Source organism: Sceloporus undulatus, chromosome 2, assembly GCF_019175285.1.
Source record: "Sceloporus undulatus isolate JIND9_A2432 ecotype Alabama chromosome 2, SceUnd_v1.1, whole genome shotgun sequence".
Taxonomy (NCBI): domain Eukaryota; kingdom Metazoa; phylum Chordata; class Lepidosauria; order Squamata; family Phrynosomatidae; genus Sceloporus; species Sceloporus undulatus.
In genome coordinates this window covers 30,691,839-30,714,173 of record NC_056523.1, presented here as the reverse complement: position 1 = coordinate 30,714,173, position 22,335 = coordinate 30,691,839, and the positions used below count along the sequence as shown (strand labels likewise).

Sequence of the window (22,335 nt, the reverse complement as noted above, 5' to 3'; positions counted from 1 at the left end):
AATAGGTCATGACACCATTTTGTCATGAGGTTTGGCAGGGTTTTCTATAGAAAGTTCATGAGCTTTATTTAGCAGGGATACCAGGCAGTGAAAGGAAATGACAACTTTTTAATGAAAGGGAATATTTAATGATGTTAATGGCACTGCAGATATAGAAGGCAGTAATGGTGCAATTAATAATAAAATAAGTGGATATCTTGACAGTTTGCTCAGACTCCAGACAAAATTATGGATACTTCCAGTTCTTGTATCCTTCTATTTAAGGTTACCTTAATTTAAGGTTAAGCTGCTGTTTAAAAGCCCTGCACTGATTATGGTCTCTGAATCAAAGAAGGAGCCAAGACTCCTTAGATGTTACTGGGGCTGCGTCATCTTGCAAAGACTGCACTCTAAAAAGAAAACAGGAGAATGTTACTTTGAGAGATCACAAGAAAATGTGTTTTGTGCTAAAGGATTAAGCTGACATTGTGTGTGATATAACATGCAATGATTTGTTTAACATGTAATGAAGAAATCGAAATTGAATCTCTCCCTGCATCATGCTGAGTAAGAGGCCCATTCGGCAAGAAACTGTCATATTAAATTTTTGTTGTGCCTCCAGACCCCTTTTGATTCCTAAATCTTCTGGTGAAGACTAATCTAAAATCAAAATGGTTCAGGGGCCCGCATGCCAGAAGTGGTCACATTTGTAAAAGTTCAATGAACCTGCAGAAGGAGGTTGAATGTTGTTGCTTTATTACAAAGCCTGCAGCCAATTCACCTGCTGGTTTGCTTTTGGCTTGGGCTCATAATGTCATGTTGTGCCTGCTTTGCCTTCTTTGGAGTTGGCTACAAAGAGTGTAAAAATATATGAAGCCCCTTCTGGTTATGTACATGTCTAATTTAACAAGCACCCAACCTACACCTTTCTGAAAAACAACTTGAATAACATTTTGAATATTAGATACTTGTAGTTCAGCTTCCTCTTCTCATTATGGTCTCTAAAAGACCAACTCCTGCTATGTAGAAAGTTAATGCCATCTGCCAAAAATAAGTCGATCTAGTTATCCAACTAGTTTTGTAACCTTCCTTTCATGTCTATCTGGCCTTCCACCAAATTTCTCCAACGTTTTACGGTTTATATAATCCAGCACCTTTGAATTGCCACGGCAGGAGGTCTTCAGTCTCCACTGTTGTATTTCACTGCTTATATAACAGAACAGTCTTTAACTTTGTACCACAGTTAACACAGAATCAGCTCTTTCTTTAAAATTCAGTTCATATGCTCAGCTCTACTGAAAATGAATCCACCCCTCCCCATGCATTTTCCTATTCATACTGGATATATTAGTTTCCATTATGAGGGTTCAGTGGCAGGAGTTGCTAGCTAGTATACTTAAATGGCACTGATTGAACATGAGTCAATAGTGTGATGCAGCAGCTAAAAATGCTAATAAGATCCTAAGCTGCATCAATAGGAGTGTAATGTCTAGATTGAGGGACGTAATAGCACCACTCAAGTCTGCTTTGGTCAAGCCTCACCTGAAATACTATACAGTGCTCCCTCCATTTTTGTGGAGGATCCATTCTGGACACACACACCCCTGCGAAAACAAAAAACGTGCATATTCAAGCCCCATTGGCTTGAATGGAGGCACAGGCACACCCCATTTTAACTCCCTCCATTCAGCCCCCGTGGATGTTCAAGGGGTGTGGATCCAAAGTCCACAAGAATGGAGGGAGCACTGTATTGACATGCTGTTGTCAACATTAGCACAGTGCCCTTTTTTAAAACTCTGGCAAAGTCTTGAACAGGGTGGGGATTGTGCCAGATGTTGTTGGACTGCAGGTCCCAGCAACCCGAGAGTGGAGTCCTCACCAATATAGTCAAGAGAAAATTAAGTCAACACTAGGCCAGCTGAATCCAAACAACTGAGAGCATAGGAAAACTGGAAATTATTTATTACTACCCAAACCCTAAAATAACTTTTATAAAAGGGAATAACCTAAATTCCTTGTAGTAGTTGTTGTTCTTGTTGTTGTTGTGTGCCGTCAAGACATTTCTGACTTATGGCAACCCTAAGGTGACCCTATCACTGGGTTTTCTTGGCAGAATTTTTTTCAGAGGTGGTTTGCCTTTGACTTTCTCTGAGGCTGAGAGAGTGTGGGTTTCCATGGCATAGCAGGGATTTAAACCCAGGTCTCAAGAGTCATAGTCCAGCGCTCAAACCAGTACACCACACTGGCTTGCCTTAGGGATATTGTACCTTAGGGATGTTGTATGCTGCTTTGATTGTTTTCACAAAAAGTGGGATATAAATAAAAGTTTTATTATTTATTTATTATATGCTAAATTGAGTAAGCTCCCCATTCATTCTGCTCATGATGTTAATAATGTTCCAGAAATCTACCTAATCCACTTTCTGAATACATCTAGATGTCCTTAAGGTTAAACATGTATATTATTTAAGTTGTGGAGCTATTTTCTTAATTATTTTAAACCTGGTGTGAGATCCTCCCTATTCAGTTCTTGTATAATATGAATAGTTTTTCAAAAAACAAACTGTACAGTTTTCTTTGAGATAACATCTAGCAAAGGATGATAAACATCCAAAAATCTTTTTTCACATTCCATTCTCCACACATCTATTTCAGACAGAGTAGATTTGCATTTAATGTTCATAGCAATGTCCTTGCTTCTCTAATAAAGCTCTTTGCTACCCTTTGCTCTGAAAGCTACTTTTTCTGAGAGTGATCCTTTTTCCAAGCTACCCATAGTTTTCTGCATTTTTAAGGATTCTCTCAGGTTTGCCTCTGCTAATCTTAAGTATACAATGAGTGTTGCATTTCAAAAGATTATAGAAAAAGTCCAAATGCCAGTTAGTGCCAATAGCAAAATACTAATGTTTGTGGCCATAATCTTAATCAAAACAACACACCAAAAAGAGATTAAAAAACAGAGAAGGAAATTTTTGCGCTGAATTGCAGTTTCTTCCTTTCTTATCTGTTGACACAATCATTTGTGCTTATGTGTGAAAGTTGATAGGAGTAGACTGGTTAAAGAGGAGACTGAAGTACAGCTATTACTTTATTATTACTTGTGGGCAGATTGCAGTGCTTGGTTATCTTTCTTCGAGAGGAAACATAATCAAAGCCAGGCTTCCTCAGCCCATTGTATTGGTAGGCAATGCCTATTATTTCCACCCCATATTTCTATGCCTGCTAAGAATGGTGGAAGTAGTAATTCAACAGATTCAGAAGTAACTAGTTAGAAAAGGTTGGTGTTTGTTTGAACATCATATACCCAAAATAGGATTTTTCAATAAGCATGTGAATAGATGTAGCTGTAGCTGTATAAGATATATTTGTGTTTGTCTTTACATTTCAGTGTTCTGTCACTTGTGGACGAGGGCAGAAGTACCGAGACGTTTATTGCATGTCGAAAGATGGGAAACATTTAGAAAATAATCTTTGTAAACAACTGGCTAAACCAAATATGCAAAGAAAGTGTAGAGGTGGCAGGTGCCCAAAATGGAAGACAGGAGACTGGGGACAGGTAAGGTATAACATCCTTATTTTTTCACAAGCATGGCTATTAAAGGGAGGAGGCTTGTTTGCAAAGGCCAAAAGGCCTGTTTTCCTCCAATTCTGGTGGTGTCCTGTTCAGATGACTCACAACCCAAACCCATTCTGGTGTGAACAGTCTGGATAGCATTCAGCACCAAAACTGGGGTATAACACCCTTAACACACATTGTAAAAACTTACCTCTTATTCCAGCTCTTCTGGCAAATCCAGAGCCCTTTGTTCCTGTAACACAGTGGCTGTCTGCATAATGGTCCCCCTGAACTGCCTGGTATGTCCACCACTGTTGCCAGTTTTAATCTCTGAGGTCAGAATGAGGTGCTCGGCCATGTGATCATTGCTGGAAGCCACATTCTTGCCTCAAAAGTACGCTATTAGCAATAGCAGCTGACACACCAGGCAGCTCAGTGGAACACCCTAGACAGCTCAGTGGAATGCCCATGTAAACAGCTGTAAACAGTGTGGGGATGGAGAACCAGGTAATGGGGGGATGCCAGGATAATCCAGGCTGGCCCCTGAGGTATCCTGGTCAGTGCAGATAAGGCCTGACTTGAGTTTTATAAAGATCATAGAGCTAGACCATCTGCTTTGCTTGCCAAAGGTCACAGTTCCAGTTATCACCAACATTTTTGTCAAGGGATTCAGGTTGATCTTCATAAGGACAGCCATTTCCTGTTGGAATAGACAAATGAGCCATATTTGTTATAAGGTAACATGGTGGTGGTTTGAGTGTTGGACTATGACTCTGGAGACCAATGGGTGACCTTGGGCAAGTCACATACTCTCAGCCTCAGTGGAAGGTAGTGGCAAATCTCCTTGGAACAAATCTTGCCAAGAAAACCCCATGATAGGGTCACCTTCAGATTGCCCTATGTTGGAAACAACTTGAAGGCACACACAACCACCACCAACAAGCTACAGCTATTTGTTTTTAACAGGATTTTCGTTTTCCAGTATGTTCATGTTTTTTTATCTTCTGGGAAATATGGCTAAACCCCTCAACCACATTCATTTAAGACCAGAGAAGCATACAGATTCCTCAATGCCATTCTCATGCTGAATGCATGGAAAGGATCAAGCCCTTCACAGCTTCCCACATGTTCAGCTTAATGTGAAACCAAGCATACACAAGCAGAACCCCTTCCACATTGGAAATGAAGGCGCAATACAATTCTCTATTTTCACTTTCAGCTTTTTGTTACAAGTCTTCTTTGGTTTTCCAGCAGAGGGCCATCTTCAGCCCAAATGCTCTAAACAGGGGGCTTAGCTATCAGAGGTGATGCTGCCTGTAGTATTTCTCCATTGTGGAATATGAAATTTAACGCTTTCATCCTGTAGTTTGATATAGAGAATTGCAGTCCTACACATGGTCGGAGGTGGAGCAGTAAATAGGGTCTCCCACTGCCTCAAGCCAAATGGTATAGTACTCAAATCCAGCCAACTTATTTTGGCACATTGAGGCAGAAAATTCAACAAGCGTGTCTCCCCATCCTTGGCAGTGGTAACAAATCAAATTACAGCTTTAGCAATCACCACTTTTTTAATGCCCCAAAATCTGCTGTCTCAGGCAGCCACCTCAATCTTGGCTGGTGAGAGAACTGGTCCTGACTACTTCCTTGCTGGGAAATATGTCACACTGAGTGCAGTGAGGCTTACTACTAGACACGTAGTGAGATCTTGTAGCACCTTTGAGACTAACTGAAAGAAAGAAATTGGCAGCATGAGCTTTTGTAAACTTCAGTATACTTCCTCAGATGGATTTGGTGGAGTGGAAGCCAGGTACCTGGCATCTGAAGAAGTAGACCAAAGTCTACAAAAGCTCATACTGGCAATTTCTTTCTTTCAGTTAGTCTCAAAGGTGCTACAAGATATCTCTACATAATGATTCTACAGACTAACACAGCTATATCTTTGAATACTAGCCAGCTAAGTGGGGATATTATTGTGCTGCTCTATTTTACTAATTCACTTATCAATCCTTACTGCTGAATCTTCCATCATCATTTGATGAAGAGAGAAAAGAGAGCTTTTGGGCACTTTTTTAAAAAGGGAATATGAGAAATGATACTACAAAGAGTATTAACCCTGTCCCTGTGTTTCTTATACCCTAGACCAGTGGTTCTCAAAACCTTGGGGTGGGAACCGGGGGGGGGGGGAGGCACAGAAGTTAATCAGGTCAGGCATAAGACTTGGAGGCCCTGATCCCTCCTCCTCTTTCTCTTCCCAAACTTTTTGCTGTATAACACTTACACATGAATTTAGTTAAATATTGAATTTACTTAAATAAAACTACTCTAATTTGAGCAGTATTATATCTTTATAAAATGCTGAAATATGGATATAGATGAATGTGTGAATGAAAATATGCATATTAAATAAACAATATTTTTATTTATACACTACATGGGGGAGGGATGACATCCGCATGTAGTTGTACAGGGGGTCCCAAGGGTACAATGTTTGAGTACCACAGCTCTAGATCATTAGTTATATCCACACCATGGGCATATATGTAAGGAAGAACCATTCTAGCTAAAACTCCAATACAGTGGCATCCCTAGGGTTTGGTGTCACCTAGTGTGGTAAGTCATAGTATCACCCCCCCCCCCAATCGATGTCTTCCCATACCACTTCGTACAGAATCCTTAATAATGCTTTTTTTACACTAATGTTACTCGTAAATCATAATTCCCATGCACCACTGAATCTAATACTAATAGTCGTGACATAAACAACTAGCAAAATAAAAATTACACCTTCAAATTACAATATCATATGCACAACCTAAATATATTTACATATACAGTTGGCCCTCCTTATCCACAGATTTTTTTTATCGACAGATTCAAATATCCAGGGCTTGAAATATATTTTTAAAAAGTATAAATTTCAAACTTCAAACCTTAATTTTCCATTTTATATAAGGAACATAATTTTTCTATGTCATTATACTTAATAAGACTTGAGCGTGCACAGATTTTGTTATGCACAGGGGATCCTGGAACCAAACCCCAGCAAATAACAAGGTTCCACTGTACAAAGTGGAGGTTTGGTTAAAATGTGATATTTAAAAAAAAATTATAAAGAATAGTTGTTTTAAAAAATTCAAATTTTACTTTATTTTTAAAAAATTAAAAATTTTGAAATTTGAAAATTTAATTTAAAATATTCTGGGGCCTCTCCTTTCTCCTCCCACTGAGCTTAACCCACTCCAACCATCTCTTAAGACGTTTTAAAAAGAAGCACATGAATGCCAGAGCCCGTTTCTGCCAAAGGAACAGTGATGTTACCCTTCTTTTAGGGGATCACCTGTTGTGGACTGCACCCCACTAGTGATGTCACTGCTCTAAAATAAATATAAATCGGTGCTACTTAGTCATGCTAAAAATTAAGGACATTGTGGAACTCATTCTGGACAGAAGGTTGAAATCTAGGACATGTCTTGGAAAAGGAGAATGTCTGGTCATCCTGGTACCAACCCCTAGGTCACTGGTTATCTCCACACCATAGCCATGTCTGTAAGGAGGAAGTACCATTCTGGCTAATATAGCACTGTCCTTTTAAAAATAGATTTGCCTGGAGAAGATCAGGACTTGTGGTTGCTAAGCAACTGTAGGCTGCAGGAAGGTGCTGTGTTAAGCAACCTGAACCACACAAAATATCTGGACCTGTGTTTCATCAGTTGCTATGTGGGGAGGGAAGGGTGAAAGATGAATAAGAGAGAATTACACAGGGAGGGAGGGAGGGCATGAGTGAAGGACAAGCAGAAGCAGTGGATAAGACTGTTGTTCCAAAGAGGCAGCATTAGGCTATTGATCCAGTGATGCCTGGAAAGTTGAGTATCTTTACTGCAGCATGATTCTGTCCAGGCCTTGTGGTGTGTTAACATACCAATTATTTGCTGACCAAGAGAGGAGGATGACAACACAAGAGCAAAAGCTGATTTCAGCCTGCTTTCAAGTACCTTCATTTTTGCACCCTCACTTTGGTCTAATCTACACTGCAGAAATAATGCAGTTTCTGGGGTTTGTAGTTTGTTGTGGTGCCAGAACTCTCTGACAGAGCAGGCAAAACATCTCACAAAACTACAAAACCCAGAATTCGACAGCATTGAACCATGGCAGTTAAAGTGGTGTCAAACGTCATTATTTCTGCAGAACAGATTAGAATAATAGAATTGGAAGAGATCCCAAGGGCCATCCAGTCTAATCTCCCAACTATGCAAGCATACACAATCAAAGCACCTCTGAAAGATGGCCATCCAACCTGTTTGAAAATCTCCACCACACAACACAAGAGAAATTAGACCTTTCGCCAGCATCTGTGGCTGGCATCTTCAGAGTAATGGCTATTGTTTCCTGGTCCAGCTCTCTTCCTCATAGCTCAGGATCATTAATAAGTTTTTAAAATTAAGGGAAAGCAACTTGAACTGGGGGGGGGGGGTAAACTGGATTCCCTGGAGACCAGCAATTCCCCTTCCATACCAGAAGCTGATGCCAGGCCTGGTTGGTTGTCCTTAAGTTAATATGCTGATCCAGTCATTCATCACTTGTTTGGGACCAGTACTTTAAATTGAATGTATTTAGCTGAGTGAAGAGTTGTTAGGTGATGATAAAATCTTAATGGATATCTATAGAGCTCTACAGGGAACTCATAGGCAGAATAATGAGATCAGTCTTTGTGAGACTAAATCCTTGTCTGCATAGGTCAGGATACTCCAGGGGCAGCCCAGAGGATCCTGGCTCCACAGCTATCTTGACCTGCCCCCATTATTCCCACATCACAGCAGCTGTCTGCATGACTGTCCCACTGGGCCGCCTGGTGCATCTGCCACCATGCACTTTTGAGGTCAGAATGAGGTGCCCAATGATGGTCACAGAAAGAGTGACCTGCAGTGGCAGCAGATGCACCAGGCACCCCAGTAGGTTACGTGTGCAAACTGCTGCTGTGGCAAAGGAAACAGATGGCTCCAGATCTCCCTGGTACATTATTTTACTCCACTTTTTGAGGCTGGTATAGTCTAGTTCTGGTGTGGAACATCCTGGACATCATCCAGACTGCTTACACTAGAGTTAGGTTATGAGATGTGTGTTGTCTGAACAGGAAAATGCAAGAATGGGGGGGCAGGCCTTTTGGCCCGTGATAACAAGGCCTGAGATCTTGCTTCAAAATATGGAGAGACAGGAGTTTGACATGGTGTTTTTGGCCATGGGCTTTACTGCAGGGATGGGAATCCTGTGACCCACCAGATACTGTCCAATAATACCTGGAGAGCCACATGATTCTCACCCCTGCTTTCATGCTTCTTTTCTCAAAATTGCAACTTACCATGAAAACAATTTTGTAGCTAATAAAAAAAGGCAGGCCAGTTAACATGTATCTGTAAAATACTTGAACTGATATAAAAATTGATATTCTCAAATTTCTAAGAAGCATTATTGATAACTGGATCTGGTTCAAAAAGAAACACAAGTTAATAAATGTATAGTATGATTTATAGCATATGATAATCTGTTGTGACTTTGCAATTAAATATTATGATTGCTGTGCTCTGCTGGTATATACTTAGCCCCATTGACATCAGTAAGGGAAGCATGCTTAGCAGGATTGCAGCTAATCTGTATGCTAGCATTCAATCAACAGACAGGCTAGTGAGGACTAGTTTTTGATGGCTTTGTTCTTCAGATGGTGTGTATTGAAATGTCTGACACCTTTATAAATATCTGTGAGTGAGACCAATTTAAGCCATCTGGTGATCTGGCCATAATGCTGCAACACTGCTGTGAAATTGTGGTGCGGTTTTGTTTACAAAAATACATCTAGTCTCACCCATTGAGAACTTTCTTATGTGCGCCATCAATGTTGCATGGCAGTTCCTTATATAGTCAGTCTAGAAAGAGATACCACCCATCATGGTACAGTGCAATGGCACATTTTATCCAACTTTGCCTCATTGGAATGTTATGTCTCTTTGTGCTAGATGATGTTGTTGATGAAATATTTTTATTAGCTGGTGCAACATATTGCTCACATAATATTTTCTAAAATCTGTTCTCTAGACCTCACAGAGAACTGATCATTTTGAAAAGAACAGTTGCTAATTCATACTGTATGGTCATATTGCTGTTGTGCATCTTCAAGTTGTTTCCGATTTATGGCAACCTTAAGGCAAACCTGAATCCCATTGCAGGAGAAAGGCGGGATATAAATCCTTGAAATAAGTAAATAAATAAAAACCTTGGCAAGATTCGTTCAGAGGAGGTTTGTCATTGTCTTTCCTTAAGGCTGAGAGCATGTGAGTTGCCCAAGGTAAAGATAAAATTACCAGCTTGGTAAATGAAGGGAATGCTGTGGATATAGTATATCTTGATTTCAGTAAGGCCTTTGACAAAGTTCCCCATGACATTCTTGCAAACAAGCTTGTAAAATGTGGGCTAGACAAGGCAACTGTTAAGTGGATTTGTAACTGGTTGACCGGACGAACCCAAAGGGTGCTCAACAATGGCACTTTTTCATCCTGGAGAGAAGTGACCAGTGGAGTCCCACAGGGCTCTGTCCTGGGCCCAGTACTGTTCAACATCTTTATCAATGACTTGGAGGAAAAAATTGGGGGAATACTTATCAAATTTGCAGATGACACCAAATTAGGGGGAATAGCTAATACTCCAGAGGACAGGATCAAAATTCAAAATGACCTGAATAGACTAGAAAGCTGGGCCACAGCTAACAGAATGAACTTCAACAGGGAGAAATGTAAGGTACTGCACTTAGGGCGAAAAAATGAAATGCACAGATATAGGATGGGGGACACCTGGCTTAAGGAGACAACATGTGAAAGGGATCTAGGAGTCCAAGTAGACCACAAGTTGAACATGAGTCAACAGTGCAATGCAGCAGCTAACAAGGCCAATGCAATTTTAGGCGGTATCAATAGAAGTATAGTGTCTAGATCAAGGGAAGTAATAGTGCCACTATATTCTGCTCTGGTCAGGCCCCACCTGGAATATTGTGTCCAGTTCTGGGCACCACAGTTCAAAAAGGACATTGAGAAACTGGAGCGTGTCCAAAGGAGGGCGACTAAAATGGTGAAAGGTCTGGAAACCATGCCCTATGAGGAATGCCTTAGGGAGCTGGGGATGTTTAGCCTGGAGAAAAGAAGGTTAAGAGGTGATATGATAGCACTATTTAAATATTTGAAGGGATGTCATATTGAGGAGGGAGCAAGCTTGTTTTCTGCTACTCCAGAGACTAGGACCCGGAGCAATGGATGCAAGCTGCAGGAAAAGAGATTCCACCTCAACATTAGGAGGAATTTCCTGACAGTAAGGGCTGTTCGACAGTGAAACACACTTCCTAGGAGTGTAGTGGAGTCTCCCTCCTTGGAGGTCTTCAAACGGAGGCTGGATGGCCATCTGTCGGGGATGCTTTGATCTGGATTTCCTGCATGGCAGGAGGTTGGACTGGATGGCCCTTGTGGTCTCTTCCAACTCTATGATTCTATGATTCTAGGTTCCCAGTGAGGTTCATGGCTGAGTTGGGAATTGAACCCTGTTCTTCAGAGTTGTAGTCCAACATTCAAACCACTACACCACACTGGCTTACCTACATTCAAAACTTACTATCTATCAGTAGACAGATGGGCTTCATAATGTCTATAGTGCTCTTCACAAGCTTTTGTTATTGTTAGCTGGCCTCAAGTCAACCACGACTCATGGTGACCCTGTGCATGAGACATCTCCAAGACCCCCTGTCCTCCACCGCTCTGCTTAGGTCCTGTAAATTAAGGCTTGTGGTGTCCCTGATTGAGTCTATCCATCTAGTATGTGTCTCCCTCTCTTTCTGCTGCCTTCTACTTTCCCTAGCATTATTGACTTTTCTAGTGAGTCATGCCTTCTCATGATGTAGCCAAAGTACGACAGCCTCAGTTTCATCATGTTTGCTTCCAGGAAGATTTCAATCTTGATCTGTTCAAGGATCCATTTGTGTGTCTTTTTGGTTGTCTGCAATATCCTCAGCACTCTTCTCCAGAACCACATCTTAAATAAGCTGATTTTCTTTCTGTCAGCTTTCTTCACTGTGCAGTTCTCACATCTGTACATGGCAATGTGCAATACAATGGTTTGGATGATTCTGACTTTAGTGCTGTATTGTATATCTTTACACTTTAGGATCTTGCATAGTTCTTTCATCTCCATAATTGGTTTGAACTTCCCTTTGAGTTCCCAGATCTTAAGGAAGAGGTCTCTTGTTCTTCCTTTTTCGTTGTTGTCTTCTATTTCTCTGCATTGGTTATTATAACAGTTTTCTTTATCCTTGTGCACTAGTTGCTGGACTGTTGCATTCATGGGTCTTGTTTGGTTTCTATCTGCCTTTTCTTTTGCTTCTCTTTTTTCTTTACTGCTTGACGCCTTTCTCTGTAACACAGTGTTTCTTCTCTTCTTTCAGTCATGTTAGTGTCTTTTGCATTCTTGTTTGACTATGTCTTGGCTTCTGTCCATGTTCTTCTGGGTCCCGCTCAAATTATGATTAATAGCACAAATCTATTTCTTACATGGTCTGTAAATTCTCATGATGTTCGAATCATGTTTTTTGATGAGGTGTTTTGTTTCTTCCTTGGCTTTACGCTATTTTGGATATGGTAGTTTATGATCTGTTCCACAGTTGTGTGCCTGGTCTATTTTGGCTAGATGAGTTTCTCCATTTTTTGCTTCCAATTCAAGGAAGCAAAAGAAAAGGCAGATAGAAACCAAACAGACCCATGAATGCAAAGGTCCAACAACTAGTGCAAAAGGATAAAGAAAATGTTATAATACCAATGCAGAGAAATAGAAGGCAACAATGAAAAAGGAAGAACAAGAGACCTCTTCCTCAAAATCTGGGAACTCAAAGGAAGTCTATTCAGTTTTTTGTATTTGCCATCTAGTCATGACCATGTCCATCGTCTCTGCTGGTAGGTATGAAGAGTATTTGCAATGAATAAGTTGTTGGCCTCACAAAATTCTATCAGATGCTGTCCTGCTTCGTTTCTTGTCCAATCTTCCCACTGCTTTGATTTTTCTTTGCTTCCAGCATTAGCATTCCAGTTGCCTATGTTAGCATGCAATTTTGTGTTGGTGTCTTCTGGAATCATTCATAGATCTCTCCATTACAGCTTCCCACGTCCTATAAATTAAGCCTCCTTGTGAGATGAAATTGATTTCAACCGCAAAAGGTTAATTATTTTTAAAATGTTCATATTTTTTGCATGGTCTAGACTCAGTGATTGTATTAGGTCTTCAAGCTGCTGTTGCTCTGCCTCTGCTGTTCATTTATAACAGGGTGTGTGCAGGGGGGGGGGGGGGGGGAGACAGTGCCCCTCCTAAAACCAACAGAGGGGCATCCCAACCACCTCTTGTGCTCCCATGAAACCCACCCTTTATAGCAAGTTGCCAGTTGTATGTTATTTCTGGGAGTGTGGTGTGGCTTGAAAAAAGATGCATGTCCATGAACATCTTGTTTAAAACAGGAGTGTGTGCATGATGTGTTCTGTTGTCACTGTACTGCTACATTTAACAGCCTGGAATGTACTTGGTAGCAGGAGGTGGCAGCAGCCATCAAGATTGGTATGAGATGCATGCTGCCAACCAAGTTACCCACACCTGAAGGTTCGCCACTGAATATAGTTCTTCTGAAACTATTCTGGATTCTTCTTTCAGATCATCATCATCATCATCATCATCATCTTGTTTATGCCACACATTTTCCCTGAAATAGGATTCTAGGCAACTCAAGGTGGTTTAGAATATGGACCAAGTACTCTCCTACTTCTCCCTCTGTCACATCTTCCAAAGTGAACATTGTGGTACTACTGATGCTTCATTCCCCCCCCCCCAACTAATTAACAATCACGCCTGCTTCTATTTTCAGAACTTCTTTTTACCTCCTATCCCCATTATAATGGAAATATTCAAGATGGGAAGGGGGAGATGTCTCTAAAGGCTATCACTACCTTATTGTTTCGACTCATTAATAATAGGAATAATTCTTCTAATTTTATTTAGCTTCGCCCATTGTATCAGTCCTATAATAAACCTCTGACATATTACAAGGAGGAGGACAAAACCTCTTTCAAACTTCATTAAAGAGGAAACTATTTTGTGTACTAATTCTGGATTTTGCTATCCAACTATTATGAGGAATGCAGAGATAAACAGTGTTATTAATCACAATAGAAAGCCATAACCCATATGGGAAGCATTTGCATCAGCCTAGTGTGGAAATCAAGCTGTTTGTGTTCCACTTCTTCAAGTAACAAAAAACTAACCTTTCATAAATATTATAGCCTAAGGAATGTCCACAGTCAGCATGTTCTTTTGGTCTACTTGTTTTATAGGTACATTGAGACTAAGGAATACAGTATAAGAGAAACTCGTTTTTACATTTCTCCATAAAAGATGGTACTTTTTTACTTGTTCCTTACTGTAAGTGTAGGAAAATGATGTGAATTTTAATTTGTACAAATGACTATTTGCACTGAACCAAAGAGTTTGTTTTACAAATGTGACATTATTGGGGGGGGGGGGGGTGTGTGCTGTTATTATCATTCTTATATGAAGAAGAGCACTAAAAAAGTAATACCTGCAAATGACTAAATATTTCTCTTTCCAAGTGTCTTATAAAGAACACTTTAAAATATTACATTAATAGATTATAAATTACAGTTCAATAGTTCTTGCATAATTAGTAAGGCCTATCGAATTCTTATCTTCAAAAATGCTAAATGTCATCTTAATAATATCAGCTACAAATGTTTCCGCTAGAAACCTTCTTGACTTTTAAATCTTTTCTCTCTACATTTAATTATCCTCTTCTAGACACACTCAAACTGCCTTTCAGGTACTAATGAATATATCACCCATTGCCTCATTCAGGCAGTAATTCTATGGAAATTTACTAGGAAGTAAATCAAACTAGAACAAGGGACTTACTCCTTTGTAAACATGGGCTGCAACATGTACTTAGCAGCAATATTGCATCCCATTAACTGTAAGTGAGCTCTGTATGTTTGATTTGCATGTAAGAATATCTACACATTGTAAACAATATGATTCTTAACTTTTAGCTAATTACTATTAAATTAAAAACAAAGATCATTTGAAAAATTGCTAGCTTTCATTACAAGTAACTTTAGACTGAATATGTTGTGATGATAACACCAAAGCAACTATCAGAGGAAGATGTAATAAAGCAGAGAGGAAACTGGAACACACATGCTATATAGCAGGTATTCCATGGGTATCCCATAGGAAGGAAGAGGAAGACACCCAGTTATTTTATAATGTGGCTGTGATCCCACCTTATAGTGTTTCAGTGAGTCTGCACTGCAAAAATAATACAGGTTGACACTGCTTTAACTGCCATGGCTCAGTGCTGTGAAATACTGGGATTTGTAGTTTGGTGAGATAGTTAGCATTCTCTGCCAGAGAGCTCTGGTGCCATAACAAACTGCAAATCCCAGGATACCATAACATGGGGCCATGGCAGTTAAAGCAGTGTCAAACTGCATTATTTCTGCAGTGCAGATTCAGCCCCTTTCCACCACTAGGCTTTATCGGCAGATGCAGTAGCATTCAGTTTTGCTCTTTGCTGTTCTTGCAGTTGTGTAAATCTTCTTTATGTCATGGAGTTGTTGAAACCAATTGTGCATTAGGAGAGGATCCTGTGACTAAAGGGTAACTTTTGCAAGCTCAGATTTTTATCTATTTTACTGTGATTGTCACTTTGCTAGCAACCTGGAAAGGAGAGCAGTTTCTACAAAGAATTTTGTACAAAGAGCTATGCATTGAACAATCTAGTAGAAACTGATATGCTTGCACATGTAAATCTTGTACTTTCCTCTCAAAAGTGGGATCCTGTGGCTCAAAAGAAGGGCAGTATTAAATTGACAGAAGTCTAGGTTGCTGCCTATGTCAACAAATTTTAGGCAGCAGTACTAAATAACCTAAAGGAGCCAGATACTGGCTGATCTTGGAAACTAAGCAGGATCAGCCCCAGTCTTGGATGGGAGACCACCAATGAATAGCAAGTTCTGTAGGATATATTTCAGAGAAGGAAACTGGCAAAACCACATCTATGTATTCCCTGCCTAAGAAAACTTTAAGAAATTCATGGGGTTGTCATAAGGGAACAGGAAACCCATTACTGGGGAACAAGCAACCTGGTGTTGCATGGCTTACTCTCATTTGTACAGTTCAGAATTAAAGTCTGTGAAATCACTATGTAAAGAGATCTTGTAGCATCTTTGAGACTAACTAAAAGAAAAGTTGGCAGCATGAGCTTTTGTAGACTAACGTCTAGAGATGGGCAATGTTTTTGACACTTACTTTTTCTCCTCATCAGTGTTCAGTGTCCTGTGGGAGAGGTGTTCAACAGAGAAACGTCTTCTGCCACATTGGTACTCACAAAACAACTAGAGAGACAGAATGCAATCAATCCAGCCGACCAGTCTCTGAGCAGGAATGTCAAACAGCTGAGTGTGCTACCTACAGTTGGGAAACAGAGGATTGGCAAGATGTAAGTAGACAAGGAATATGGTAGAAACCATGCTGTGCATTAAAAATTGATCCAAGCCTGGTATTATTCACTGATGTGCTTGTTATTCTTTGTAACAGAGAGATCATTGGTTCAAATAACAAAAACAAAACTGCAGGTTGAGTCTGACTTATTCAAAAATTCCAAAATCCACAATTGTTTACATGGATGGCTGAAATAATGACACTTTTGCTTTCTGATGGTTCAGTGCGCACAGACTTTGTTTCATGCATAAAATTATTTTAAAATATTATATATAAAATTACTTTAAAACTATATTTATAAGGTATATAAAAACATAAATAAATGTCATGTTTAGACTTGGGTGCCGTCCCTAAGATAGCTCTTTATGTATATACAAATATTCCAACATTTTTAAAAAATCTGAAATCCAAAAACACTTCTGGTCCCAAGTAGTTTGGGTAAGGGAGACTCAGCCTGTAGTACCAGGTACCTAGATTTTTTTTTTTTTTTTTTGATGCTTCTGAAACCACATTTATGAATCTTTGATAATCTCTTGAAAAGATGGTTCAATGCACTACCTGCATCTCTTTATTGAAAAAACAGGCTTAAAGGTTTCTCAATAAAGAGCAGTGGATGGGTTAACCTCCCCCCACTCCCACCCCAAGGATACATATAATAAGATCTTCATATCTTTGTCCTGGTATTATGACTGCTTGTTTGTGTTTGTTACTTGATTAAATCTAGCTGCAGAAAAGTCTTCTTCATGATACAAAATACTCCATCCTGTATGCCAAAGGTATTACAAGAAGAGGTGGGCATGGCATATTTCTGGCAGAGACAGTGGCAAACCTGTAGAGCTCAGTTAGCACTCAAAAGGCTGATCGGAAATGAACTTGGGCTGGTTAGGTTGGTTCTGCTTTCTTCGCTAGGGACATTTGATTTTGGCATGAAGGCATGCATCAAAGATATGCTGCCATGAGCAAGTGGCAGCTAGATCATCAGAATGTCAAGCAAACACTGAGCACCAAGTTCTTAAGGGAACACCAGGACATGTTTAAAACCCTATTAATGCCACTGTCTTGATTAATTAATTAAAGCAGGAAGCTAATTTCCAGAAGACAAAATGCAGAGCTTTTTAATAGGATGTATTTGACATATCAACTGTAACAAGCAGACTGTATAAGGAGTAATTTTAATTATTGCCATATATGGTAAGTATATAGCATCCTACCCCACCCCCCTCCCCTGGGAATAATTTATTCTGCTGATGCAGGATAATAGATGAGGTTGTTTCTTCTATAATGGGAGTGCCTCTTTATAGCATTAAGCAGGATATATAGATATATATTATAAAGTAAATTGCAAATGCAAAAGTTATTTTGATGCATGAATTTAAAATAAATAAAGACACATCTGAATTAGCCTAGGGAAAATCTAGAAATGACCACTTTCTATTTGTGACTACCTGAAAATAGTTGTGATGTGCTTAGCCAAGCAGGTCTAGATATGCTAATTCAAATCCTCAAATCATTTGTGTAGTTGGTTTCCTGAGCTGGATCTGGTTGTAACTTCAGGTCTCCAAATCACTTTGTTACTGCAAAACTGGTGCATCACTGTTATAAAATAAGTTCTGTTGGTAGTAAATGTTCTGCAGGCGGTTTATAGCAGAGAAAGCATTTCAGTCCTTTAGCTGATGGGGTCCACTGTCCCCTCACACAGCTGGTAGAACTGGACCCCATAGCAACTATTTCTAAATTCAGACTATCTCATAGCTGACATTTCTATGGCTGTCTTACATGGTCCCTGAGATGGGGTGCACCTTCTCCCAAGGCAAAACCCTTGGAAGATGGACTTTCAAGGTTTATATAGTGCAAACAAAGGGCAACAAGGAAGGGACATAGCAGATTAGTAGAACACATGCTTTGCAAAATATCTCTCTAAACAGGGCTGGGAAAGACCTCTACCTAAAAACCATGAGAGCTATTGCCAGGCAGAATATACAATATTTAATGGATTCATAGTCAGACTCAATATAATAGAGGTTCTGATGCAAATATTGATAAATCAGTATACCATAGTGGAATCCAGTGTGTGTTGTTAAAAATGAAATACAAGTAGAGGTTGAGTTTCCTTTATCCAAAATGCTGGAGATCAGAAGTATTTTGGATTTTGAATTTTTGAATACAGTGGGCCCTCTCCTTATGTGGGGGATCTGTTTTGGAAACCCCCCTCCCCCGTGTAAGGGAAAATCTGCATATGCTCGCTCCCTATAGGAAACAATGGGGTGCATGTGCACTGGCACATGTGCCACTGTTTATATTGTTGCGCGGTTTCCACATAAGCAGGAAGCAGCATATAGCGCACCACCATATGGTGCGGGCGCACTGTATTTGGATATACATAATAAGATACCTTGGAGATGGGACCCAAGGCTAAACATTAAATTCATTTATGTTTCTTATATACCTTGTATATATAGCCTCCAGGGAATTTTGAACATATTTTAAATAATTTTGTGCCAGAAACAAAATTTGTATAGACTAAACCATCAGAAAGCAAAGGTGTCACTATTTCTGCCACCTATGAGGACAGTTTTGGATTTTGGAATTCCAGAAAAAGGAGACTCATCCTGTACTGCAATTAAGCTTCCCTGTAAGCTGGTGCTCTCAAAGTCTTTTGAACTACAATTTCCACCAACCCTAGTTAGCTTAGCTGGTGGTCAGGAATGACAAATGGTACCTTCCAAAATATCTACAGGACATCAGATTGTGGAAGGCTGCTGTAGATGAAAACTGATAAACAAAATGAAAATATTTTTGCTTTTTAAAAATTGTTTCCACACAGTCTGCTAAAATTAGTTCTAGCTGGAAGAGAGTCATAAGAAAAGTAATCAGCACAAGTTGGGAACAGTAGGGCAGGTGAGGATCAGAGTAACTTGTCACAATTTGGGCATTTTATAGAAAAATGATGATTTTTGTGATGGCATAGACTAGAGCAAGGCATTATAAATAAAGATCTACACAAGTCATGATTTCACAGCAGATTGGAGCCAAGATATACAGTTCATGATGTTCCTAATATTTTAAAATTTTCTAGTTTGGTTTTATTTAAAAGTGTGTGTGGGGGTGTATCTAGATGAGGACTTTAGAGGAACTGTTAAATTTATGAAGAAGCTTAATTCTTTCCTTTCCCAGCCATGACTACTACTCCAAAATCATCCCCTCCCAACAGCAGTAAATAGAAAAATATGGCTTAAAATGGGGGGAGGATAATAATTTATAAGAGATGATATACACACTGAATAAACTTTTGACCCAAATCTATAGGCTTCTTTACCTTACACCCACCTGCTTCAAAGTAATTTTAGAAACGTGAGGGGAATTTTGAGTTAACTGGTAGTTGGCATGTTCTGTTAAGATTATGAAATAAAGCGAATTCCATGCTAAACTTACTGCTCCTTGTTGCATTCTTCCAGTTGTGTAAAAGTATTCTACCTCCACCCTTTACTTGCTAAACTCACATTTCTGAAGACAGGAAAAAAAATGTGCAAGGACAGTTCCTGTTTCTCCAAAATCTGAAATAATAAAGTCTTCCTCATAGCAGGAATATATGTGTGTGGGTGGGTGGGTGGGTGGTTAAAACATGAGCTCCTGCCAATTACGTTTTTCTGTCACTGAGTTTGCCCTTCATTTGGACAGTAAAACTCACATCATACAGAATAGAAATTGTTATCTAATCTGGCCACCCACACCCCCATACTACTGTGGAAGCTGGAACTAATTTAAAAAAAAAGTGTTTTGCTATTTTTCTGCAAGTTTAAGGTCCAGAAATGCTGCAACCCCAAAATAATAGTAGTAGAGGGTTAACAGAAATTCCAAGCAAAGATATGTATTCAACTGATGTAAATTTCAGGACTTGAGCAGCACTCCACCAGCTCTGAGTCCACTTCTTTCTGTCACCATTAGCTAAGCAAGGAACAAAGAAAGACTCAGCCTTGCATTGTCGATCTCTAGTAGAACCCCTCTCAAAAGGAGTGTCTGGTATCAAAGGTCACGCCATGCACATTTAAGTCATCAAAACTAATTCAGGTAATACACTTAACAACTACTTGAAAATTAAGTCACTGAATTGCATGCATTTTGCCAGACTTACCACACTGGAGTGATCAGCCTCCAAAGCAACTGTTCCTGCCCTGTTTTTCTCCCTGTCTCTTTCTCTCTGTCTCTTGCTCCCCATTTTTTTGTTATAACTTTCCACAACTGGAAAGCATTAGATATCCCTCTCTTCCTCCCCCCCCCCAACATACTGCCCACCCTTTTGTGGGAGGTGAATGTTTGATGGGTCACGCTGGTTTTCTAAAGCTTTCCAGGCTCCCCCTGTGCTATTTGTGCATATGAGTGTGTGTGTGTCTATGCTGTGTAAATCTCAAACATGTGACAGAATAGACTACAAGGAATGTCTTTTTTATGGGGGACTTTTAAAACCCTAATATCTTATTCCTCACAAAAAAAAAAATTAAATGGCACGCCAGACCTCGCACACTTAATCCTTTATATCTCATTACTAGCCGTTCCCAGTTTAGGCCTCTCCTTTTCTTTGAGAGTAGGGGGTGGGCTTGGCTCATAGACTGCAAAAGCCAAGGGGGAGGGGACACTTTGTCTCTCTTGGAAATAGTTTGCCAGATATTTATTGAGAAATGAAGTACAGGCTGAACTGAACAGGCTGGTAGTAAATCCATGCAGAGGTCAAAAGCCCTGTTGGAAACAAGGTTACAACTTCATTAATGCCTAAACTTGAACCTCCGTCCTTTCCTAATTTCGTTTTCCTTACTCTTATTTACAGTCTTTGCAGAATATTGACATGCCCGTTGTGTTGTACTTCACTTTTTTAAAGATATAATGCAGAGTAGCTTTCTACATACAGTAACAATTACAGGGAGTTATAGGGAACATATAACACCCTTGTTAAAACAGCTTCACTGGCTACTGATTCACTCCTGGGTAAAATTCAGAGTGCTGGTTGTGATCTATAAAGCCCTTTGCAGCTTGGGTCCAGACCCAAGACCATATCTCCCCATACAAACCTGCCACAACTCCAAGATCTTCATGAGAAGGCTTTCTCTCAGTGCTGCCACCATCACAGCCTCACTTGGTGAGGACACGAGAGAGAGCCTTCTTGATGGCTGCTCCCAACCTCTGGACCCCCCTTCCATGGAAGTCTAGACTGGCCCCCTCCCTGCTGGCCTTTCTTCACTGGCAGGAAAAAATGTTTCTGTTTAAACAGGCTTTTAATGTATAAATAGGGGAATTTTTTTATTGGAGATATTTTATTTATTTTTAAAACTTTTGGTTTTAAAATTATTTTAATGTGCTTTATGAGGGGATTTTAATTGCTTTTACATTTTGTTGTAAACAATTGTTGTAAACAATTTTAATTTACTATTTATGTAAGCTCCACTCTGGGAGGAAAGTGGCATAGAAATGAAATGAAATGTAATAACTAAATAAATGAGGATTTAAAGGTGCCTATGCTGTTGTATGAGGAGAAATCCAGAATCCAGTTGAAAAATACCATACCCTCCAACTGTTTTAATTTGAAAGGGACAGTCCTGATTGATCCTGTTGTCCCACTTTTTGAGGCACTTTATAAACATCCCAGGTTTTGTTTCTCCTCCTTCCACTTTTCGCTTTTGCCCTCAGCTTACTTCAGTTGCTGCAAACTGAGTTGAAAGTGCAAGAGCAGTTCTCAGTTGAGTAACTCAGCAAAGGGAGAGTTCCTTCCTTGTAAACTGAAGTGAAAGCAAATCTTTTTTTATCTTGTAAACCTGTTTTAACTTACTATGTTGAATATGTTTTCAGCACTCTGGCCACAGCATTTTGGAGCTGCTGAAGTTTTTGAACAATTTCCAAAGGCACTTGCATATACAGTCCTCCCTCTGGTTTTGCAGAGGATCCATTCCGGACCCCTCTTCCTGTAAATTTGTGTATATTTGCATATATTCAAGCCTCATAGCTTTGAATGGCCACATACTCCTGCGTGCAGCCATGTGCATGTGTCACAGGCACGTGCAACATTAACTTTAATGGAGGTTGCCCCTCCGTGAATAATCAGAACCACAGATCTCAAGTCCGTGAAAATGGAGGGGCAACTGTAGAGTGTGTTGTTGTTATTGGGTGCCTTCAAGTCAATTCCAATTTACAACAACACTAAGGTGAATCTGTCACAGAGTTTATTTGGC

At 39.8% G+C, this 22,335-nt stretch overlaps 1 protein-coding gene and 1 long non-coding RNA gene across 7 annotated transcripts in view; one reads left to right on the top strand and one right to left on the bottom strand.

The window, feature by feature from the left end:
* ADAMTS9 (ADAM metallopeptidase with thrombospondin type 1 motif 9) overlaps positions 1 to 22,335 on the top strand; it is a 179,550-nt gene that overhangs the window by 125,084 nt on the left and 32,131 nt on the right. For all 6 annotated transcript variants that reach the window (XR_006101997.1, XM_042449998.1, XM_042449999.1 and 3 more), the window contains 2 exons: positions 3,368 to 3,535; positions 15,942 to 16,115. Coding sequence is in view for 5 of the 6 variants with exons in the window: in XM_042449998.1 (XP_042305932.1) it covers positions 3,368 to 3,535; positions 15,942 to 16,115 (342 nt within the window). In the remaining variant the exon portion in view is untranslated. The remainder of the gene's footprint in view (positions 1 to 3,367; positions 3,536 to 15,941; positions 16,116 to 22,335) is intronic.
* LOC121921646 lies at positions 290 to 20,374 on the bottom strand. The gene is made up of 3 exons (XR_006101998.1): positions 20,250 to 20,374; positions 15,926 to 16,084; positions 290 to 389 (listed from the first exon to the last, which is right to left on the bottom strand). It is a non-coding gene; the product is annotated as an uncharacterized LOC121921646 (long non-coding RNA).